The 23,095-nt window shown below is 34.7% G+C and overlaps 1 protein-coding gene and 1 long non-coding RNA gene across 7 annotated transcripts; one reads left to right on the forward strand and one right to left on the reverse strand.

The window, feature by feature from the left end:
• Positions 1-9,825: 9,825 nt before the first annotated feature.
• LOC131078864 (multicopper oxidase LPR1) lies at positions 9,826-19,461 on the reverse strand. 6 transcript variants are annotated; one of them, XM_059215925.1, is made up of 7 exons: positions 19,323-19,461; positions 13,599-13,765; positions 13,348-13,400; positions 12,223-12,457; positions 11,554-12,123; positions 10,285-11,169; positions 9,826-10,182 (listed from the first exon to the last, which is right to left on the reverse strand). In XM_059215925.1, exons 2-7 carry the CDS (start codon positions 13,599-13,601, stop codon positions 10,129-10,131), a joined length of 1,800 nt encoding a protein of 599 aa, XP_059071908.1. In that variant the 5' UTR covers positions 13,602-13,765; positions 19,323-19,461; the 3' UTR covers positions 9,826-10,128. The 6 variants fall into 6 exon arrangements, with proteins under 6 accessions (XP_059071908.1, XP_057872672.2, XP_057872669.2 ...); XM_058016689.2 differs by lacking the exon at positions 13,599-13,765 and having other exon boundaries at positions 19,323-19,460; XM_058016686.2 differs by lacking the exons at positions 13,599-13,765; positions 19,323-19,461 and adding an exon at positions 18,800-18,916.
• Positions 15,666-18,514, forward strand: LOC131078865 (uncharacterized). Its single transcript, XR_009369468.1, has 2 exons — positions 15,666-16,756; positions 16,920-18,514. It is a non-coding gene; the product is annotated as an uncharacterized LOC131078865 (long non-coding RNA).
• Positions 19,462-23,095: the final 3,634 nt, after the last annotated feature.

A 23,095-nucleotide genomic window follows, 5' to 3' on the forward strand; every position in this document is an offset into this window, starting at 1 on the left:
ACAAATTTGAAAGGTCCTAAGAAAAAAATGATTTTGTAAAAATTGGGGAAACAAATTTTGACATGTGTTGAAGATCTATATTTCACACAAATTAATTTCCCCCAAAAATGAGCTTCTGCTCCAACTTCTGAATACCAGAGAAGATATACATATATTCAATTATGAACATCCTACCACAATTATAATTATCTAAATTACTATCGGCTTATCCATTGGACCTCATCCAGGTGCAAGCACTAGGCGAAGAGCACCAATAGCCGTCATATCTAACTTCGTGCACCCACAGGTCCTAAACAGTACATCGAGTTTTGAATTTTTTTTGGTTGTCTTTGTATGCGACTTAACTTCTTTAACCTATTGATCTAGCTTATGGGTAGTAACGATCCGATCTCTATGGGTCGTTATGCGTCGAAAGGTCAAAAAGTGGTCATTTCAAAGTGTCATCTGATACTTGACCTCTTTTGCACCAATACCATTTATAAAATACCTAAAAAGTAATATGTTTTTCACCTTTTTATAAAAAATAATTAACCTAAAAATTTTATCACATGCATATAATTAAAAATATGATGAATATAAAAATGTTTACTATGGATGGTCAAAAAACATGTTGACCACCCATAACCCCCTTCTCGCGTAGGTATGGAGGCCCCACGTGGCATGAACTCCCGCTATCTTTTTTTCCTAAAAAACTTAGGGAAATGAAGATTTTTCATCGTATTTTCTTCACTCGCTATCTTTTTTGCCTGAAAAACTTAGGGAAATGAAGTCATTTCTCCGTCAACGGCCTCCTCTGCAACCTCCTTGTCGGCTTGCTCCCAGGTAACGATCACACTCTTCCTCCTTGCATATTGGATGTTCAATGATGGTTTTGTTCCTCCGCAGCTGCATTATGCTTTGTCTATTGATGATTTCTTCGTATGCGGTTTAGGGTTTCATTTCAATGCTCTATTACAGTTTAATAATACCGAAATTGGCAAAACAATTGAATATCTCTTTGTTTACTTTGAAACCCCTTCATTATTTTTCATTTCATTTTTTGGTTGCATTGTTAAATGGTGTTTCTCTGTTTATAATGTCGAAATCCTCACAAAGATTGGCAAAACAATTGATTATTGTTCATAATTATTCGAGACCCCTTCATTATTTATCATTTCTTTTTATGGGTGCGCTGGTAAATGGTGTCTCTCTATTTATAATGTCAAAATCATTACAGTGAATGCGAAAAAATTTGATTATTGTTCACAATTGTTCAAAACCCCTTCATTATTTATCATTTCCTTTTATGGGTGTGTTGTTAAATGGCGTCTCTCTATTTATAATGCCGAAATCATTACAGTGAATGCGAAAAAAATTGATTATTGTTCATAATTGTTCGAAACCCCTTCATTATTTATCATTTCTTTTTATGGGTGTGTTGTTAAATGGTGTCTCTCTGTTTATAATGCCGAAATCATTAATATGAATGCAAAAGAAAATGATTATTGTTCATAATTGTTCGAAACCCCTTCATTATTTATCATTTCATTTTATGGGTGCGTTGTTAAATAGAGTCTCTCTGTTTATAATGCTGAAATTATTATAGTGAATGCAAAAATAATTGATTATTGTTAATAATTGTTCGAAACCCCTTCATTATTTATCATTTCTTTTTATGGGTGCGCTATTAAATGGTGTCTCTCTATTTATAATGTCGAAATCATCATAGTGAATGCGAAAAAATTGATTATTGTTCAGAATTGTTCGAAACCCCTTCATTATTTATCATTTCATTTTATGGGTGCGCTGTTAAATAGAGTCTCTCTGTTTATAATGCCAAAATCATTATAGTGAATGCGAAAATAATTAATTATTGTTCATATTTGTTCAAAACCCTTTCATTATTTATCATTTATTTTTATGGGTGCACTATTAAACGACGTCTTTCTGTTTATAATGTCGAAATCATTACAGTGAATGTGAAAAAAATTGATTATTATTCATAATTGTTCCAAACCCCTTCATTATTTATCATTTCATTTTATGGGTGCGCTGTTAAATAGAGTCTCTTTGTTTATAATGCTGAAATCATTATAGTGAATGCAAAAATAATTGATTATTGTTCATAATTGTTCAAAACCCCTTCATTATTTATCATTTTTTGTTATGGTTGCGATGTTAAATGGTGTCTCTCTGTTTATAATGTTGAAATCATTACAGTGAAAGCGAAAAAAAATGATTATTGTTGATAATTGTTCGAAACCCCTTCATTATTTATCATTACATATATACATATATACACAAATGTGTGTGTGTGTGTGTGTGTGTGTGTGTGTGTGTGATTGTCAACATATAACAACATGCGGTTAATGGGTGCGCTGTTAAATGGTGTCTCTCTATTTATAATGCCGAAATTGTTATAGTGAATGCAAAAAAAAATGATTATTGTTCATAATTATTCGAAACCCCTTCATTATTTATCATTACATATATACATATATACACATATATATGTATGTGTGTGTGTGTGTGTGTGTGTTATTGTTGACATATAACAACCTTCTCACATACACATGACACGAACTCCTGCTATCCTTTTTGCCCTAAAAACTTAGGGAAATGGAATATTTTTATGGCATTTTCATTGTTTTCTCTGCCTTCAATTTGTTAATATACTCACTGTAAATAATATTATCAGGCATACACTATATTACTTCCAATAAATTTCATATGATAAATACAACATCATTCAATCATTAGTCATTTGACATATGAATATGCATCTTATTACAATATCTGCATCTTAATACCATTTTATTTTGTTCAAAGATGTTCAATGATGAGTTACAGAAATATATTTGTTTTTCATCATTTATCTCAATGGCATTGAGGGTTTCATTTCAATGACATGACTCTGTATATATATTTATACAAGCACACACGGTAGCATTTTTATTTTGTTGAAAGACGTTTAATGATAAAATTGTTCACTAGCTAATAGAATATCAACAATATCCAGTTTTCAATCACATTACAGTTACATATTTTACTCCTGCATCTCATGCTTTTAGTTTGTCTCCTTGTTATATACAGTTTCAAATTTTGTGCCTATATGGTTATTGTCCATATATATGTATACACATACATATATATACACACATATACATATATATGTATATGTATATATATACATGTGTACATGTATGCACATATACATGTATATGTATACATGAAGAAACACACACAATAGCATAATATGTTCTATAACGATGGTTGTTTCAAATTCTCTCGCTATATGGTTATTGTCTATATATATTTTTATATATGTATATGGACAATAACCATATAGCCATAGAACTTGTTGTAATCAACAACACTTTCCTTATTCAAGGGCGCACATTTAGGTTGGTACACACAGAATAACTAAATTCCCTCTGCAATCAACGTTAAATGCTATAATTCTTTTAACTAAAATTATATTGTTTTCAATAAACCAACATTTATTTCAATATAGTCACTGTAAATAATATTAACAACCATATTGGATGTCCAATGATGGTTTATGCTCCTTCGTAGCTGCATTATGCTTTGTATATTGACGATTTCTTTGTATGCGGTTTACAGTTTCATTTTCAGTGATCTCTTATAGTTTAATGTGTGTATATGTTTATTGTCCACACACACACACGTACATATATGGTTATTGTCCACACACACACACACATACATGTGTGTGTGTGTAGAAGAAAACTGAACAATTCGAAGCAATGGAGGACTGCATATTCAATATGACATGAATGACTCTTTCCCACAAAAATTCAAATTTGAAAATTGCTACCTTCCACAATTGAAAGCATTTCACATTCGAATTATATTATAAGACAAAATTTTCCATGTTACTTTCATTACAATCCAATTCATTGCATATTTCCGAGTTCTGCAAATTCCCTTTGCACATTCCTTAGGTAACTATTTGTTTGCAATATGTATGTATGTTATACATATGCATATGCATATGTATGTATATGTGCATATGTGCAATTCTATGTACATGTGCATATGTATGTAGGTGGATATGTATATGTATGTACTTATGCATTTGAATATGTATGTATGAATGTGTAAGGATTGTATGCATGTTGTCAAATGTTAAAGACAGTCAAAAAGTTGTTCTGAATTCAATAATGTATGGATGATTTGTTGTTACAATGTTACACTACCCTCGATTATTACTTATTTTTGTAGGCGTGCTAGAGCGTCGAGGGAAGAACCATACTTGTGGAAGATCATCATATCAATGTAAATGTGTTTATTAACACAATTCAATTATTTGGAGATTATGCCTTTAATGCTTACATTTTATATTAATTTGTGGACATCTTAGGTAGTTATGCATTTCTTATTAAATGTGTTTCTTAAAACACTTTAGTTTGTTTTGCAATTTGTTGTGATTTTTATGGCAGACAATGATCTAGGAGTGACTATGTCGAAGACAACAAGCATTCCTCTCAGGTAAAGTCGATATGACTTTACTTTGGCAATGATCTAGTAGACAATGCAATTTCTGATTTGTTTGCGTTTCAATTTGTGAATTGTTTATGTTTCAATTTCTAAATTGTTTGTGTTTCAATTTGTTTAAATTCGTCACTTAGTTCATATATGTTTCAATCTTCTCTTTGTTGGACCTGTACTTTCGCAATGATCTAGTAGACAATGCAATTTCTGATTTGTTTATGTTTCAATTTGTGAATTGTTTATGTTTCAATTTCTAAATTGTTTGTGTTTAAATTTGTTTAAATTCGTCACTTAGTTCATATGTTTCAATCTTCTCTTAGTTGGATCTGTATTTTCGCAATGATCTAGTAGACAATGCAATTTCTGATTTGTTTATGTTTCAATTTGTAAATTGTTTATGTTTCAATTTTGGAATTGTTTGTGTTTCAATTTGTTTAAATTTCTCACTTAGTTCATATTAATGCAAAAAACACACTTAGTTCATATTAATGCAAAAAACACACTTAGTTCATATTGATCAAAAGTAAATTCCCTATTTGAAAAAAAAATCAGACAAAGAATTGTTTTATAGTGCCCAAAGAATTGTTTTATAGTGCCTTAAAAGATATTTGTTACATACTGCCAACAAGGAAAACTTGGCAGCTAACAAGATATCTTGTAAGGTAGTAGAAAATAGTTCTTTGTAAGATGTCTTTTTACAAATAGGACACTTACTTTTATCATTTCAATGCAATGACCTAGTAGACATATTAGACATTGCAATTTATATGATGACTGCAATTTCAATACTTATAAGTGTTCAAATTTCTCACTATCAAAAGAGGACATATCAGTGGCATCTGAATAATTAGATGCCATTGATAGGGCCTTTTTGATAGTGAGCAATTTGAACACTTATGTGGCCTTTTTTGATAGTGAGAAATATATGAGATCAGTTCAACTGATATATGAGAAATATCACATCACAAAAAACAAACATATGAGATTTACAACAACACCATCAATTCATTGGAATATCCATCTGAGATATTTGAAAACAATGAAGTTCTGAAAACATTACAAAATATGGCAGTATGTCATTCTATAATCACATCACAGTTATATCGAAACTCAAAATTTACTCTTCGGAGGGCTCACAAAATATAATCCATCATAGACTCGATCAATTCTTCATATGGGTATTAAATGGAGGAGGTGTCACAAATCCAACCCCAATAGACTATGGCCTACTAGGGTCTGGCCCAACAACATTGTTTTCTTGGTTGGGAGAGGTTTGTAAGCAACTTGCTATTTGAGCAAGGAATGCCTGATTTACACCTGAAGTAAGTTGCATGGTGTATGAGGATCTAGGTGTAGTCCCAACTTGCATAGTATTAATAGCTGCAAAGGCTGGGGACAAGAGGTTCATCATTTCCATGAGAATTGGGTTTCGGATGGGTAGAGGTTCTGCGACTGTGACCACATCTTTCGTCCTCTTTGCACACTTGGTTGCCTTTTCAGCTTGCATCCTCAACTTCTCAAGCTTTTCTTCTGCATCTTTCTTTGCCTTGTCTTGTCTTCGAATGAACTTGTCTTGGGAATCCTACAATTTTTTGGCCTATTTTTCCAGCCTCATAGCCTCCTTTTCTATTGCTTCTGCTTCACGTTGTGCCTTCCTCTGTCTCATCTGCTCTTTCTTTCATTCTGCTAATTCTTCATCTCTTTTCCTTTCAACCTCTTTATCTTTTTCCCTTTGAATGTACTCATCAGATGTCAAGATCTGTGACTGGCTACTAAGACGTAGCACCTCTTTCCTATCTCCATGTGAAGATTGATTCATTCTCTGCACTGGAAGTCTTAAGAATCTGTTGATTTGCCTTGACACTTGTTGCCCATCCTCTTGTGTGCATGGCACAAACTCAGGTTCGTCTTCACTTATGTGAACTTCGTCTTCATAATCAACACCATCTTGCTGCTCCCAGTTGACTGCATTGGTGAAGTAATGTATCACATCTGTTGGATCAATTTTTGGTAGACTTGGCATGGAAAGGGTTACATCATCACAGTTGGCTTCTTCTTGGGTCCACTTTGGTATGTCATCTTGTGTTGGCAAAGACATGCCTGCTAATGTACTTTCGAAACCCTCATTTGGTTGGTTGGTTTGTGGGGGCAGACCTCCTTCGGTAGTTTGTGGTGTCAAACTTGTACCCTCAACCGTTGTTTGTGTTCCGCTATGACGCTCTACAAAATCTTAAATGTCTTCCTCATTATAACCAGCCAACTGCAAGCAAGCTTTCGCTGCCATATACTCTAGTTCTTCATCCCTGAAAGTGGCATCATGTTCTGTTCCAACAACTGGTTGTATATCAATTGCAACCTCAAATGCCTCACTTGGTCTCATATAATTCTGTAATGCGTATTGGTTAAGTGGTCAAATCCCTGTCCTACGGAAGCCACTGATTATATTATCCGGTGTCAATGCTTGTGCAAAGGCCTTGCTCGCAAGAGTTGCCAACTCTTCCCTTCCAATTTCAACCATGTCTTTGCACCATTGGACAACTTCATCCTCCTCCTCTGCTGATAAAATGGTGTGTGGACCCCTCACAGTTGTGGTTGTGGTTCCCATCAGCCATGCCCTTAAAGAGGCAATGGGGATAACATACTTGGTTGATGTGCCTCTAAGAGACATGTGCTTGTCTTCTATGCATGATATTGCTTCTTTTATGTCAGATATGCTCCATTTTGGTTTGGGAACCTTTGAGGCCACCTGTACTTGTGGTGTTTCTGGAATATGATTACAATTTGTTGTAGGATGGTCATGTACAACAGTAGTTTCCAGATCGGTTGCATTGTTAGGTGAATGGTCATCTACAACAGGAGTCACTGGGTCTTCATTTTGGACAAAACTATCTTCATCAGAGAAGTGCACCCCACGAGTGACTCTAACTGTTCGACATCTAACACACCTGTTTCCCTTTCTACCCCGTGCCATTATGTTCAGTGAACCTGCAACAATAAGGTACCAACGATAAAATTCATCTGTGTGTGCCTATATAAATATATATACAGAGACAAATCATTGAAATGAAACCCTCAATGCCATTGAGATAAATGATGAAAAACAAATCCATTTCTATAACTCATCATTGAACATCTTTGAACAAAATAAAATGGTATTGTGTCTCTATTTATGCATGAATGATAATATAGACAATAACCATATATACATAGAACTTGAAAAAACCATGCAGAAGTTTAGTATATAACTGTGATATGATTGAAAATTGGATATTGTTGGTATTCTATTAGATAGTAAACAATTACATCATTGAACATGTTTCAACAAAAAAAATGGTGTTGTGTATATATATACACACACACACACATAGGTACAAAACTTGAAACATTATATAACAAGGAGAGAAATTAGAAGCACAAGATGCATGAGTGGAAGATGTAACTGTGATATGATTAAAAAGTGGATATTGTTGATATAGTATTAAGATGCAGATTCATTTCTCAAATGAGTAAATGGTTAATGATGTTGTTGTATTTCTCATATGAAATTTATTGGAAGTAATATATGGTATACTTGATAATATTATTTACAGTGAGTATATTAACAAATTGAAGGCAAAGAAAACAATGAAAATGTCACAAAAAATCTTCATTTCCCTAAGTTTTTAGGGCAAAAAAGATAGTGGGAGTTTGTGCATCGTGGGCCCATAATGTGTCCACGGGAAGGTTGTTATGGGTGTTCAACATATATTTTGACCACCTATTTTAAACTTCATAATAAAAGTTGCCTGGCCTGGTGCATATATATGTGCATATATATATATATAGTCACTATAAGTAATAGTATCAGGCATACACATTATTGGAATGATAAATAATGAAAGGGTTTCGAACAGTTATGAACAATAATCAATTTTTTCGCATTCACTATAATGATTTCGACATTATAAACAGAGATACATCATTTAACAACGCACCCATAAAATGAAATGATAAATAATGAAGGGGTTTCTAAGAAAACGAAGAGATATTCAATTGTTTTGCCATTCTCTGTGAGGATTTCGGCATTATTAAACTGTAAGAGAGCATTGAAATGAAACTATAAACCGCATACAAAGAAATCATCAATAGACAAAACATAATGCAACTACGAAGGAGGTAAACCATCATTGAACATCCAATATGTTTGTTAATATTATTTACAGTGACTATATTGAAATAAATGCTGGTTTATTGAAAACAGTATAATTTCAATTGAAAGAATTATAGCATTTAACGTTGATTGCAAAGGGAATTTAGTTATTTTATGTGTACCAACCTGAATGTGCACCCTTGAGTAAGGAATGTGCAGAGGGTATTTGCAGAGCTCAGGAATATGCAATGAATTGGATTGTAGTGAAAGTGATACGAAAAATTATGTCTTATAATATAATTCGAATGTGCAATGCATTCGATTGTGGTAGCTAGCTATTTTCAAATTTGATTTTTTGTGGGAAACAGTCGGTCATGTCATATTAAATATGCAGTCCTCCATTGCTTCAAATTGTTCAATTTTTTTCCATGCTTTGAATGAAACTTGGTTTTTTCAATTTGATTTTATGCAAGTTCTTGGATATTGGAGAGCCTCACACCAGTTGTTGCAAATGCAGATACCAAATGCAGATCCATTTAATGCATGAAGCTGTGAAGTGATATTTGGAAGAATGTACACTTGAATGTCTATTAAGTCTAAAATTGATTGTTTTTATGTCATGTAATGCACCAATAGCTATGCATATGTAATTGTAATTGGAGTACATTTGTACTTTTAAGCCACTTGCATAAAGTGGCAAATATAAACATCAAGTTTAAAAAAAAATAAAAATGTTTATTATTTGTGCAAGATGTTTTGTATTAAAATAAGAAATGTACCAGTAGTTGTTTTTTCTTTTCACTTTTTTGTTTTCAACTACTAATTCATTTGTGAACATGTAGTGGTGTTAAAATAAATATTTACTGGTATTTTTTTATTTATGTATTGACAATTTTTTTTTTATGTTTGTAGAAGGTCAACATAGTATTAAGGTGACGGTTATTGGAACTATTTCAGCTATGTAAATAACGGAAGTCTCCAGAAGTTAGGTGCTCAAAGGTCACATTAATGTGAGACAAAAAAAATTAATCACGTGGCAATTTGGTAAAGACTTCAGTTTTAACTCTAATCCATGAATAATATAGGCCGTTCAAAATTTCAGTATAAATTTCTAGGTCGGTGGAAAGATTGATCCATAGATGGAAAAGTTGGGAGGAGTACGAAGCGTGTGAAACAAGATTCATATTCATATGCTTAAATGGTGATTAAATTTCGCCGCCTCCATTAAACTTTCTGAAACAGTGAACCAAAGGCTTTCACTGGTAAACTTGGATCCAAACATACCAGGAAAGAATTTTTAATATTTCTCGCTGTTTTTGAACTTTAAATGGAAGGGAAAAAAACTTCACACTAAATATGAATAATACAGTAATATAAATTTTCAAGTAGAAGGAACAAATATATAAGCACAGAGGACTCTGATATACAACTCCTTGAGCAACAGTAATCAATTATTTACTTTAGAGTAGACAAACATATAATCCAGTGATCTACTTTCTGTCTGTTCAGGAAATCATCTTTATTGGCCGCATCATCTCGTTGTCTTCGTGATCCAAAATCTGCAATTCCGAAACAGAAGCCAATTATTAAAAATAGATCAACAATATTTTCAGTATTTAGGTTATACAGAAAGTGATGGAAATTTGAATTTGATAACTTACATGACAATGATAGACATAGCCTGGTTCAGCAGTGGCATTAAAGGGATAAGATTCGTTAGAATGGATGAAAGAAAATTTGACAAGAATTGTAGTCATGAATCCAGGGCGCATCTTGAACACATTCTTCCAGGTTCTTTCATTAGGAGGAGCAGCAAAGCTCCTGCCTTTGGCATACTTCTGTATATCGCACTTGACTGCATCATTTTTCTGGGTCATGCAATCACTGAACTCGTCCAGATTCAGAAGCTTTGTCTGCTTGATAACGATGAACAAACCTAAATGAATATGAAGAGGATGATTATCCTCTGTGAGATTAATTACATGCCATATTTCGCTGGTGCCCTGTTTTGGAGTCTCTGTAGCCGGAGCACTGTACGGCATACCATTCATGAACAAATGAGTCGGCTCGCCTGTAGCGCTTTCATACTCGTACATGGAAATATAGCGTGTATGCGCTATTTTCTCCTCCGCAGGCTTACTGTACCGAATCAGCCTTTTCGGTATATGGCTTGGATCCTTCGTCACTGCATTTTCAATGATGAATTTCATTATTTTGCTGTTGAGATCATCAACTGGATCCCCGGAAGGATAAGGATACACTGCACTGTTTGTGAGAATTGCTTCATTTGTGGTTGAATTGCTGAAATCGATGATAATGTCTGCAATTTCTGAGGGCGCAAGCAGCAAAAAATCCACGATCACAGGTCTATGCAAGTATGCAGAGTCTGAGCCTATTTGGATGATAGAAAGTCCATTATTTAACGCAAAATTGTAGAACCGGGCATTGCTTGCATTTATGATTCTGAAGCGGTATTTTCGTCTTTTGACCTTCAAGAAAGGCCAAACCTTGCCGTTCACTATTATGGCATCTCCGAAGTACTCTGGCTGCAAGCAAACAAAACGTAAGACAAGACATCTTTCCGTTCATCGAAACAATCTTCACAGACATTCAAGAAATCAAAAACCATTATTTATTGAATTTAATATTAATATTTTCCACACTGGCGGCAAATCTGAGAAGAAAATGAAAACCGGCCGTTGCATTGTAAAATGTGTCGCCAGATTTCACATGCAAAGAACCTTTCTGCTGTTTAGCATCTGATATCTCTTCCATTAAAGCATCGGATGTCTCTTCCATTAAAGGATTATTCGTATTCTTGCAGTGTCATAAAATACATGCTGTACTTACAATATAAAATATTAATACAGAGCACTGATTACTGTGTACTACTTACAGGCGAAGGAAAAGATCATGGAGCCGAAAGTTACCTGCCACTGGGGATGAATCGACGGGTTGTTGCCGGTGTTGTTCATGTAAAGAGATCCATCTCGGGCGAAGCTCCGGTCAAAGACGACAAGATGACGATCATATCGACGACCAGTGGGCAGGTTCAGATGCTTTTCCACATCGGGGTTGGAAACAACGTAAGCGCCAAGAAGTCCGGACAAGATATTAACTCTGGTAAGCCCCAAGGCATGGTCATGGTACCACAGGTTACCTGGATGCTGAACATTACTGTAATGGTATGCAGGCTTCTTCCAGGCCGGGCCAGTCTGGTTAAATCCTGCTGTAAACCAGCCGAGCGAGTTTCCGTCGCTCTCGGGCTCGTGAATTCCGCCGTGAAGATGCACAACTGTCGGAATTCCGCCATTTTTAGAAATGGCGCTCATAATGGAAGAGTCCCAGGGCAAAATATGCCGAGAAGGCAGGTGATTCTCCCATGTTACAAGCGTCTCTACGCCTTGCAGGGTTTCGATCGTGGGACCGGGCACCGTGGCACCAGCTTTCGATGTTCCATATGCGAACACGGTCGTGGTCGGAAGGTCTCTGTGAAATTTCTATCAATAGAAAAGGAAGCAAAGATCTTTCAGAAGATCTGTAAAACCATATACAATTAGCTTTAATGAGGAATAGAGTTTTGAGGTATGTTTATTTACCCATTTTTTCTCGAACATGCCAATGCGAAGCTCCGCAGGCTTGAAATCTTGGCCCTGGGGAACGAATCCTTGAAGCCTGGGCATGTCCGGAAGCTCGTCCACAAACATCTTGAGAGACGACGCTACCTGCAGTAGTTCGTCCTCAGTCTCATTTCTCGCCCTGCTGCCTCCCAAAAAGGCACACAATAATAGCACAATATGCAGTTGCGCCACCTTCATCTTCATCGCCATGGCCCTGCAACCACAACACATTTACCCTCAAGCTCTGCACAGTTCCATTTAAAGAATCGTGTTCGGTTCCTCAATGAACAGAAAATTTGATGGTTTTAACCTATTGACGAATACAGCATTAGTTGATATTTTCAATGGCGGAAATAGCGGAGAAAATGATTGTAAGGTCCGTCTTCCTCCAATGGCTGCTCTAAGAAATTTAACTATATTAATTCCCTAAAGCCTGCAAGTTAACCTTTTCTTGGTCAAGTTTGTGTAGACGGTCTTTAAACAGCTAATTGACAGCGCATGTTCGTTGTTGAGATCTTAATACATTCCAGGTTTATATTTGTTTTTAATCTCTATAAACTTCAGCATTACACACATATATAGAAAGAGATATATTTATATTGACTTATTTATATATCTCTAAACATATGTAAGATAAAGATAGCATAAGGCCCTGTCAGGATTACGAGTGCATGTTGGAAGAACTGGCACTCGGGAAAACTAATTGCTACTTAGGGCTCTTCAAAGGATTAGACATTTCCACTTCAGGGCTGAATTAACTGATCTTTCTAAAGCATATTCAAGGAAAAATGTCTGAATCTCAAAGTTTAGAAAAGCAATCCTTCCAAACTTCAGTTCAAGATTTATGTGACTACGGAACAATCTTCCTTACAAACTTTAGAGGACTGCTGTGCCTGAACATATTTAGAAAAACAATCTTCCTTACAAATTCTTCAGGAAACATTTAAATTATAGGATATGATGATAGAAAAAGATATATACAGTCAAATCTAAAAGCTCAAATCACATCACATAAAATAGATTTCTTAAATTTTCATAAAGATGATGTAAAGAGCAAAGAACTAATAATAATAATTAATAGTTTCTTCCTGATTAATGTTTTACCTTTCAGTGAGATCTTTTGGCTTTTGAATTTTTACTGTGTTCCCAGCTCGTCCCTGTTTTTATAAAAGAATTTTGAACCCTTTTAAAACCTATATTTTATCAAAATAAGATCCAAAACATAAAATACAAAATAAAATTACATAATTCAATCCAAAAACACGCTCTGAACTGTGAAAAGATCATGACTACAGTCCTAAATCCTTCACTGCTAACATAAACACCATAACACCTGCAAATAAAACCTCAAATACCATAATCTCACCCAAAAATCTGCAATTTTCAGGCCCTGAACAAACACATCTCAGAAGACATTGTTCTGTGTGAGCATCTCCAATGCTTCACAAATTTATAAATAATAGAGCTAATTTATCCACACAGCAAGGACTTTGAGGTCAAGCGGAGGGTCCCTTGAACAGCCCTAGCGAGTACATAGGGTAAAAGCAAAATCAGACATTAACTCAGAAAAGCTTAATCATACAAAAATGACAAGTGGCAAGCCATTTATCCCACTACTACACAATAGAGGTGTTTAAGACATTAATTTAAGACAAAATAAACACGCGTTTTATGTTTAAATACTATTTTTAATTGATTTAATTGTCTCAAATAAGACAATAGAAAAAAACACTTTCCCTATTTAGTTTTCTTCTCATTCAATTCATCTACACTTTTTGGTTTATACATTGACAAACTAGAAGATTGGTTCATAAGACTCCTTTCTCCTTTTATATGCAGATGACCTTATCATTATTGCTAAGTCTGTTAATGGTTTATAGGAACACCTACTCTCTCTTGAGCAATTTTGTAGAACTGTGGGGATGCAAGTTAACAACATCAAAACAAAAGTGATGATTTTCTCTACCAAAAGAAAATATGACCAGTATGTGTTCCATTTTAAAGGTAATACTCTTGAAGAAGTAACGGATTACAAGTACCTTGGTATTGACTTCAACAAAAACTTAAGTTGGGAAGGGTGCAGAAACAAGAGAGTTTTGGGAGGCTGGAAAGCGTTTTATGCCTTTCAGAATAGATGTAGAGAGACTGAGTTAGGGGACTGGAAGACCTTTCAAACTCTTTTTGGTCTTTTAGTGCTTCCAGTTGTCCTTTATGGTTGTGAAGTGTGGGGCAACAGTACTTCTGTCTTGCAATGGAAACAAATTGAGAAAATTCAAAAACGTTTGATTACAAACAAGTTCAATCTTAAAAATTTAGTATTTTATGACATTATGTTGAGTGAAGTGGGGGCAACACCCATTGAGGCTATTGCTATGACGAGACACAAAAGTTACTTAAAAAGAATCGAAAGAATGGATGAGGACCGGTGGCCTAGGATTGTCTTTAATGATACTCTATGCAAAAGAAAGGAGACTTGGATGCAACAAAATAACAAATGGTTAAGTAAATGGAATATCTACTTGAACGCGTGCCCCACCAATAGCAAGGAGATAAAAACATTTGTTATAGACAAGTTTCACAAATGCACTTGGGATATAAACCTTGGGAGAAAGAAAAATACTATTTTAAAGAGTTTAACCCCACTTGTAATTATCAGCAAAAGACATACATAGGGGCCAATATTCCTTGGAGAGCCAAAATCCTTATTGCTCAATTAAGAACTAATTCTCACTAGCTCCGTAGTGAAAACGATCATTAGAAAAGACCTAAAGAAGGTTGGGAGGAGAGAGTATGCATTTTCGGCTCAACGGGTAAAGTGGAAATGTAAAAACACTTCATTTTAGAATGTGATGCTTTCAAGGACAGTAGGGGCAGCTATATTCTTGATAGCTAACTCTTGGGACAATCTTTTCAATGAAGAAATTGTTGAGAAGTTAATTCTCTGCCCCCGCAGTGGCATCATATTCGGCATTCTAGTTACCAGAAATGCGACGGGAGACTTCCATTTTGCGTTTCGATGGCAGAAACGGGTTTCCCGTTGCAGACGACCGTTTCACCCGTGATTTTCATTTTTCTACCAGTTGCGGTTAAAATTTAAATAAAAACTTAGACATTTTTATCTTTTCCCTAACTTCTAGGTGGAGTTTACATTAGTTTATAAATGCCAATAAAGCTCATGCTGGAGTTTACATTAATTTGCAATTTTTGTAAGCTGAGTTAAGTATCACACAAATTTATTTTTGTCCCCCTGATTTTATTATACTTATTGTGTGAAATGTATTATGTACAAATTATTTTAAAATGAAAGAATGAAATCAAATAATGTTTAAAATTTTTATAGAGACATATGTTTAAAATTAATTTTATTTTATATATATATATATATATATATAAAATACGCAACCTTTTAAGCTTCCGTTTCTAGTCACATTGCCGGCATGCACTTATGAAGGCCGAAAGGATTGAGGGCATAACTTTACCTGCAAACTCTTCTACCCATATTTTTCCATTAGTTTCACTGACAGGACACAATTTGTGTAGATCAGATTTTCCAGAGGACGACACCCTTGATCAAGTTGATGTTGTTGATGGCAATCTGCGCACTTACTTCAACTTGGATAGAACGATTTCGAATTTTCTGCAGCTTTTCTATTAAATCAAGTGTTTTTGGAAATGTCACTGATTCGTTTAATGTCTATCGCTCTTTAATGTCTATCGCTCTGTGCGCAGATCATGACAGACCCAGATGCCCCTAGTCCCAGGGAGCCTGTTGGATGTGAGTATCTATACATTGGTATATTGCAATGCTTTTCACATGTCTTCTCATTCCGGTTTCATTCAAGAAATTAACCCTATTCAGCCGACCCGGTGACATTTAGTTACGTGTCAACACTTAACCCTATTAACCCTATTGATCATGAAATTTGCCCTTCTGTTCATTCACATAACTGATTGGTTTGGGTTTTGCTTAGAATTTTTTCACATGTTGAAGAGATACCATTTAATAATCTGCCTGGAGGAGTTACAGAGTGCAAAATTCCGAATGACCATTCGCATCGATTAATTTGGCATTCACAACTGTTTGTGGTACAAATATTTCTCCAGCAAGTTATTTTGAAATTATTGCTTTTCTTTACACATGAAACCATCAAACTGTATCTTTCCAAATTCTAGGAATCAATACTTCAAATTTCTATTCTCTAGCAAATATTGAATATTAAAAGTTCATGGATATCCATACCCTGTTCCAGGCTCACCAATTCGGCACATGCAGGAGGAACGCTTGCAAAAGCAAAAGTGTTGGATTGACAGCCTACTCCCTTACTGTGCATTTTATAATACACTTTCAAGGCCGCCTCAAAAAACCAATGCTTGGCATAAGCTGAAATCATGGTGTTCCACGAGGCCACATCTCGTTGGGGAGTTGCATGAGAAAATTGCAGAGCCTCATTAAGGCTCCCATTCTGTACATATCCCGCAATCATTGAATTCCATGAGACTGCGTCTTTTTGAGGTAGTTTTCCTTTGATGATTTCTTTAACAAGTTTGCATAAGGTAATATGCTTCTTTTTAAGTCTCAGTTAGCTAGTTTTTTGTAGTTCTACGACTATCGATCTGTCACGGAAGCAATACCTATTCTTATGTCTGATCATAAGGAATGAAATGTTTGTTGGCAGCTGTTTTATGTCTTTCGCATCTTTCAATAAAGGCCCAAATATTGATGGAAAGGTACTTTTGAGATGTATAATTAGATCAGTGTTGATCCATCCATAGGCATTAATATGGTATACTACCAGCTAGAGAGATTGCCCATGCTGGTAATTGTTCCCTCCTATGGATTTGCTAGAACTCATATCCACTATCACTACATTCCGTGCATTGCCTCTCATTGTCCATCACAGACCAGGTTCGAAAGGGCTTATATTGATGCAAGCATGTTGAGTAACCAGATTTGAAAAGTTAAAAAACAAAGATTAATGTGTCCCACAAGCAAGGAGCAACTAATAAGATCTATGTGAGATCAATCATCTATCTCAATCAATAGTACAACCAGCAATAATTCTATCAATCTCAACTAGCACTGATGGTGAAAGTTGTAACCAATATTTTACTGCTGAACCTGGCTGGAACTGGAAGCCAAACTCATTTCATCTTTTCAACTGATTCCGGATGAGAATACTAATAAAATAATTTTTCTATTTTTTCAGCTCGATGTCTCACACTTTATCACTAGTTCCCTTTTGTTCTTCTTTCTTTTGGTGACTTGAAATTAAAGATCTTTTTTTCAGAATCCATAGCGTTTATATGTAATAATTTTGGTGCGTCCTCTTCTTTATGGCAATGCAGAGTCTTTTTTTCTGAATTACATGCTTCTTGCCCTAGGATGAAGGTTCTACAGCTAGGTTCATGATTTCTTGGAGGTCATACTCAATTATTTTATTCACTTAGTTATCAAGATTCATTTTATTGTATTTATTATTACAAGAAATTCATTGGAGGGATTGTCGTGGGTGTTCTTTTTGAAGTGTTCTACTAAAGGACTGAAATCATACTTGACCTTAAATCACATCAACCAAACTTCAAGAAGGCCAAACTTTGAATCTGCAAACCAAAAAATTTAGATGTAGGTCAAAAAGTTTGGATGCATTGACAGATCACGTTGAAGAATTCTTGAAATTGATGTCTTGTTGGTGTTGTAATGAATTCCAACTTGAATGATTTGCAAAATGCATGTGGAAAAGATAGACTTTCTGTAGTTGATTTCAATGAGGACTAGCATTCTACTTGCTCATGAGCAAAGTAATCTGATTAGCTCCAGGTTGCACCATTAGCAGAAATGGGTGTAGAAGACTCGCCAACAGAAGAAGCAATTGGAGAAATGGGTTTAGAAGCCCACTTATAAAGTGGAAGTCTTGATCTTTTGCTTCTTGGCTTGCCTAGAATTCTAATTCTTGAACAAAGAATAGATCTCTTCCCAGTGCAGGACCTGTTATCTGATTCTGAACTGAGATCAGAACTTTTGGCATTTTCAGAAGTATAATTTTTGGCATTTTCAGAAGCATTTTCCGGGCCTCGTTCTTCTTTCATTTTATGCTTGAAATCAGCAGAAGTTATCTATTTTGGTTCTCCTCCTGAGAATTCTTTCATCCAATCAATGCCATAGAAACAGTCTATAGGGAAAAGAGATACCAGTTCTAATTGTTACATAAATAAAGAGAAAACCCATGTCAAAGATTATTCATATAATAGTTCTTGATGTTTTTGGATTCGACTGAATTAGTTTTGTTTTGCATCAAGGATTTGGATCACATTCTGTAATCTATTATCAGGATGATAGAGAGTTGAATGAGAAAATGATGTATCACGAAGTGCCATCCCAAACGTTGATGCAAAAAAACTAAAACAAATGAATCTAAAAATATCAAACACTAATTATAATAAACTGTGAAAATCTAATATCTTTAATTACTTAGTATTTGTAAAAATTTCTTCTTTGACAAAAATATTAACCCTTTTCATTGATAAAGTAACAGAATCTCATTAGAAACACACTCACAGGAATAAACATGTCACCAGCATTGTTTTCCTCAATGACATCTATGAGTTCCTCGTCACTAATGTGCAGCAGGTCATCAACATTGTAAAGGATATCATCCATGTTATCCAAATCCTACTTTACTCTACAATGAGTATGTCACGTCAGTTTAAAATATATTTTCAAAACATTGATGTAAAAGTGCTTATATAATTGAATCCAAAAATCAATCATAATCAATAACATGAATTGTGGAAATCTAATCAATCTAATATATTCCCTGCCAAATTAAAAAATCACACTAATACTAAGTACCCAACTGTGTATAACATGGTATGACATATCAAGATATCAACTATATTCAATGGAGATCTTATTCAAACTATTTGTTATGAATAGTTACAGAAACCCTAGTTAGATGGTTATTCACTTTCCACTCCGCTTTATGGCCATGCACAAGTCTATCATTCAAATAAATCTTCCACTAATGGATCCTTTAGGATGAAACAGTTAAAAACATGAGAAGTTTCAGAAAGGACCATACCTCTGCCTGGCCTATTTCCTCTGCCTGGCCTATTTCTTAGCTAAATAGTCCCAACAAATTCTACAGGCCAAGATTGAAAAGCTACTCTATTGGAAAGCTTTGGTGTATAACATTTAACCACCTAGTTCTGTTCCTGTTTGCAAGACATTTTCATTATAAAAAGATGAAAAACAACTGAGTTTTGATAAAATTTAGTGACATTGGAAATGGTAAACACAAAACTAAGGGCCTTCTATTTTCCACCTCATACAATGCAATGATTCCTACAATGTAAGGCTTGCATTCTGCAAATACAACAATACTTTTGGAATTTTTGTGCAATGCTGGATGGACAATCAACTCACCAATGGACAGTCTATTTATGTTCCCTAAGCTTTGTCTGCTGCTGAGAAGGTTGTGTTTTTCATCCACAATCTTTAAGTTTCAGGTGTTAATTCCGTATGGATATTAGGGGTGTGATTAGGATGTGTTTTTTATCTACAATCTTTAAGTTTCAGATTTTAATTAGGTATGGATTTTAGGGGTGTGATTTTTTTATCTATTTTTTTCAATATGTATAACATTATTTTATGATTGATAATCTAGATGTTCAGTCATAAAAGAAAAACAATGATACTATTTCATTCATAAAATAAATAGGTTACAACGACAATACCACCTCTTAACCAACACACTCTAGAATGAGCTCTAAATTAATGTATTCTTGAACATGTTTGTCAAATATAATTTTAATATAAAATAATTGAAAACAGATTTTTATTTACATATACAACAAATTCATTTGATCATGTAATATTTCCTATAGATGGAAAAACTCACATACAGTAATAAAATTTTGTTACTTATATTCATTAAAAAATGGCTCTTAGCTTGACTGTCCTAAATGTTGTTTGGGATTGGCATGATAGTTAGAAAACTTTGTATCATTATTCACATAGCAGTCCTTTTTGCCTCTCTTGATGATAGACCTGATGAAGTGTCTTGGCTGATTGTAATCTCTCTATTGTGATTAGCTTCATGATTTTTTTGCCACTGTGGTTAACCCAATCCTCTGCTTTTACAATCTTCTTTCAAAATTATGCATACCTTTTAGGACTGTTATTGTTATCATGGAAAAATTTCACTAGGACCTTGTAGTGAATGAATTTCCATTACTCTCATTGAGGATTCTTCTCCTTGGTATTGAAAGAAACACAAATAACGTACAATATTCATGCAAGGTACCGTCTTGAAGTTTTCATTTAACCATGATTTTGTTCCAAAAAAAAAAAAACAGAAACCGAACCCTTTACTATGAATACAGAAATGGCTTTGTTCTCATGCAAAGCAAAGAAGAATTTCGGTGAAATAGGGCAGACCTGTTGTGATGAAAAATGGCGTGCTTAGTCCCTGCATGGTTTGATGGTATCAATCTCCATGACTCACAATGAATTCCTCCCTCTTATTTAAGAGGTTACTTAGCATGGTAAGTGAGCTAAGTATCAACGTTAGATATTTCTAATTTCAGAGGTTACTTAGCATGGTAAATGAGCTTCACAAATGAAGCTTGTAAAAATAATAATATTGATTTGTGATTTATAATCATATGACTCTATTATGTGCAGTGAACTTGTTTTTTGAAAATTTACTTACAACTTTTATCAAATCAGTTATATGCATTTTTTTAAAGATTATTTTACAAATTTATGTGTATTATAATGTTCAAAAGTATGCAAATAAAGCATACCTCATTATTAGTTCCTGCCTTTCAGGGAACTATTGTCGAGGGAATTCATTATCTTTCCAATAGTTTCTATTATCTCCACCAATCACATTGCAGATAGTTTCTATTATCTCCACCAATCACATTGCAGATATAACTGCAGTTTCTTATTTTGCAATGTTTAAGTTGTTTGATTTAAACAATTTTTAACCGAAATGCATAAATGAATGAATTCTACGGTTCCTCATTGGATTTAAGTTTTGGAGCGATATACTTGCCTTCACATGGAACGAGTCGGGCTTCGAGGGCTGTGTCCGGGCTTCGAGGGCTGCGGACACAGAGAGTCTCCGGTGCAGAGCCCAATGGAAGAGAACAAGGGCTGTAGACAAATGACTCTTAGGGTTTCTGTTTGCATTCAGGCCAAAGAACACGTTGCTACGCAGGTGGAAGATGATAGAGAAAGAATATTGTTAAATGTATGATGCAACATTTTTAGCGTTCAGCTATCCTGGAGCTTGACATCGCCTTTTTACCTTCAACAATTCATCAGCGAAATCTTCTCTGTTCTAGTATTTGCAGAACCTGTTGAGCAAAATGTGTGTATAGATTATTTTTCTCTTTGTAACTTGATGGGCATCTAGATTTGTAAGTTTAATTATTTCCCCTGCATCTCATTGTTGTAGTTGTATTAGGGTTTATGGTAGTTCATTTCAATCATTCACCGATTCAAAAAACAATATAGAGAATTAAGGATAATTCTTTGCTAGAAGCGGTGCGGATTGGAAATGCACTATCCCAGTCCCTGGCCGCAAAAATCAAATTTGCTTTTGCAGCAAACAGATGGAGGCGAACAATCATTATAATCGGTGCATGTATTATCAGTGCACACATTGCCTGAAATGCCCACTCCCAGTATTTTTATATAAAGTAATCACGAGCATTAAAGAGATAACAATGAAATTGAAAATAACTTGGAAGAAAAAGAAACAAATTAATAAGTCTTTTCACGTCAAATAGAAGCATTGATATTATTATCAATTATTCATGGAAATAGAAAACATCAAGGGAATGAATGAAGGGTATCTCTGATCTATTGATGCCAGATTAAGTGCATTGCACAACGTCGGTGCAAAATCCAAGTCCCTGACCGCAAGTATCACTTTCGCTTCCGCAGCAATCAAATTCACCTGGACAATCATTAGAATCACTCCACATTATCAGTGCACCCATTGCCTGAAATGCCCACTCCCAGTATTAATATCATCACTATGAAAAGAGCTGCCTTTGCTATTTTGTTAATCCTGTGAAGAAAATATGATAGAAAGCAGAGAGGGGACATCCAATTTATAAGGAGTAGAATCCAAATAAGTGTTGACAGATAAGCCCAAATCAGGATTCCTTGGCCGCCTATTTTGAGTGTTTATGCAGATGGAGGTTTCATTTTGTCCAATTCCATGATTCCTTGGCCGCCTGTTTTGAGTGGTTATGCACGAAGGTTTCATTTTGTCCTATTCCATGGTTCCTTGAATTGCATGATTCTGTTGGAGCTAAATTTTAGGAATGATAAAAGTCATACATTTGAGATTTCTTTGAATACCAATAGCACTGGTAGTTATAACTTCATATCTAATATTAGTTTAAGGGGAAGTAAAAGTAAGTAAATTTAATAGATACTATCATTAAGCATAAATTGATACAAATTAACTTTAGTTAGGTAAATATTTGGGCCAATAATGAAGAGTATTGGGCAGATTTTACCGTTTTTCTTGTGCAATAAACCAATCCAAACCCACCTCCACAGGATTGGGCAGGAACTAAGCTGCCCTGCAGCCCTTGTTTAATTTATGAGGTATGTGTATTTGGAATATCAGTTTTATGGTTGTGATCAAATAATGAGGTATGTTTTCTTTGTATCCCCAAGTCAATCTTAGCTTTTACGGGGGGCATAAGTACAATAATCTTGACTTGTTGACAGCAAGACAGCATTAGTGCCGACCTTCTTAACCAATTAGGATTCCCATTGGTTCTGTAAATCCGAGCAGTTCTAAGTTTATGATCACATCAGATATCA

The sequence above is a fragment of the Cryptomeria japonica genome, chromosome 2 (genome assembly GCF_030272615.1).
Source record: "Cryptomeria japonica chromosome 2, Sugi_1.0, whole genome shotgun sequence".
NCBI lineage: Eukaryota > Viridiplantae > Streptophyta > Pinopsida > Cupressales > Cupressaceae > Cryptomeria > Cryptomeria japonica.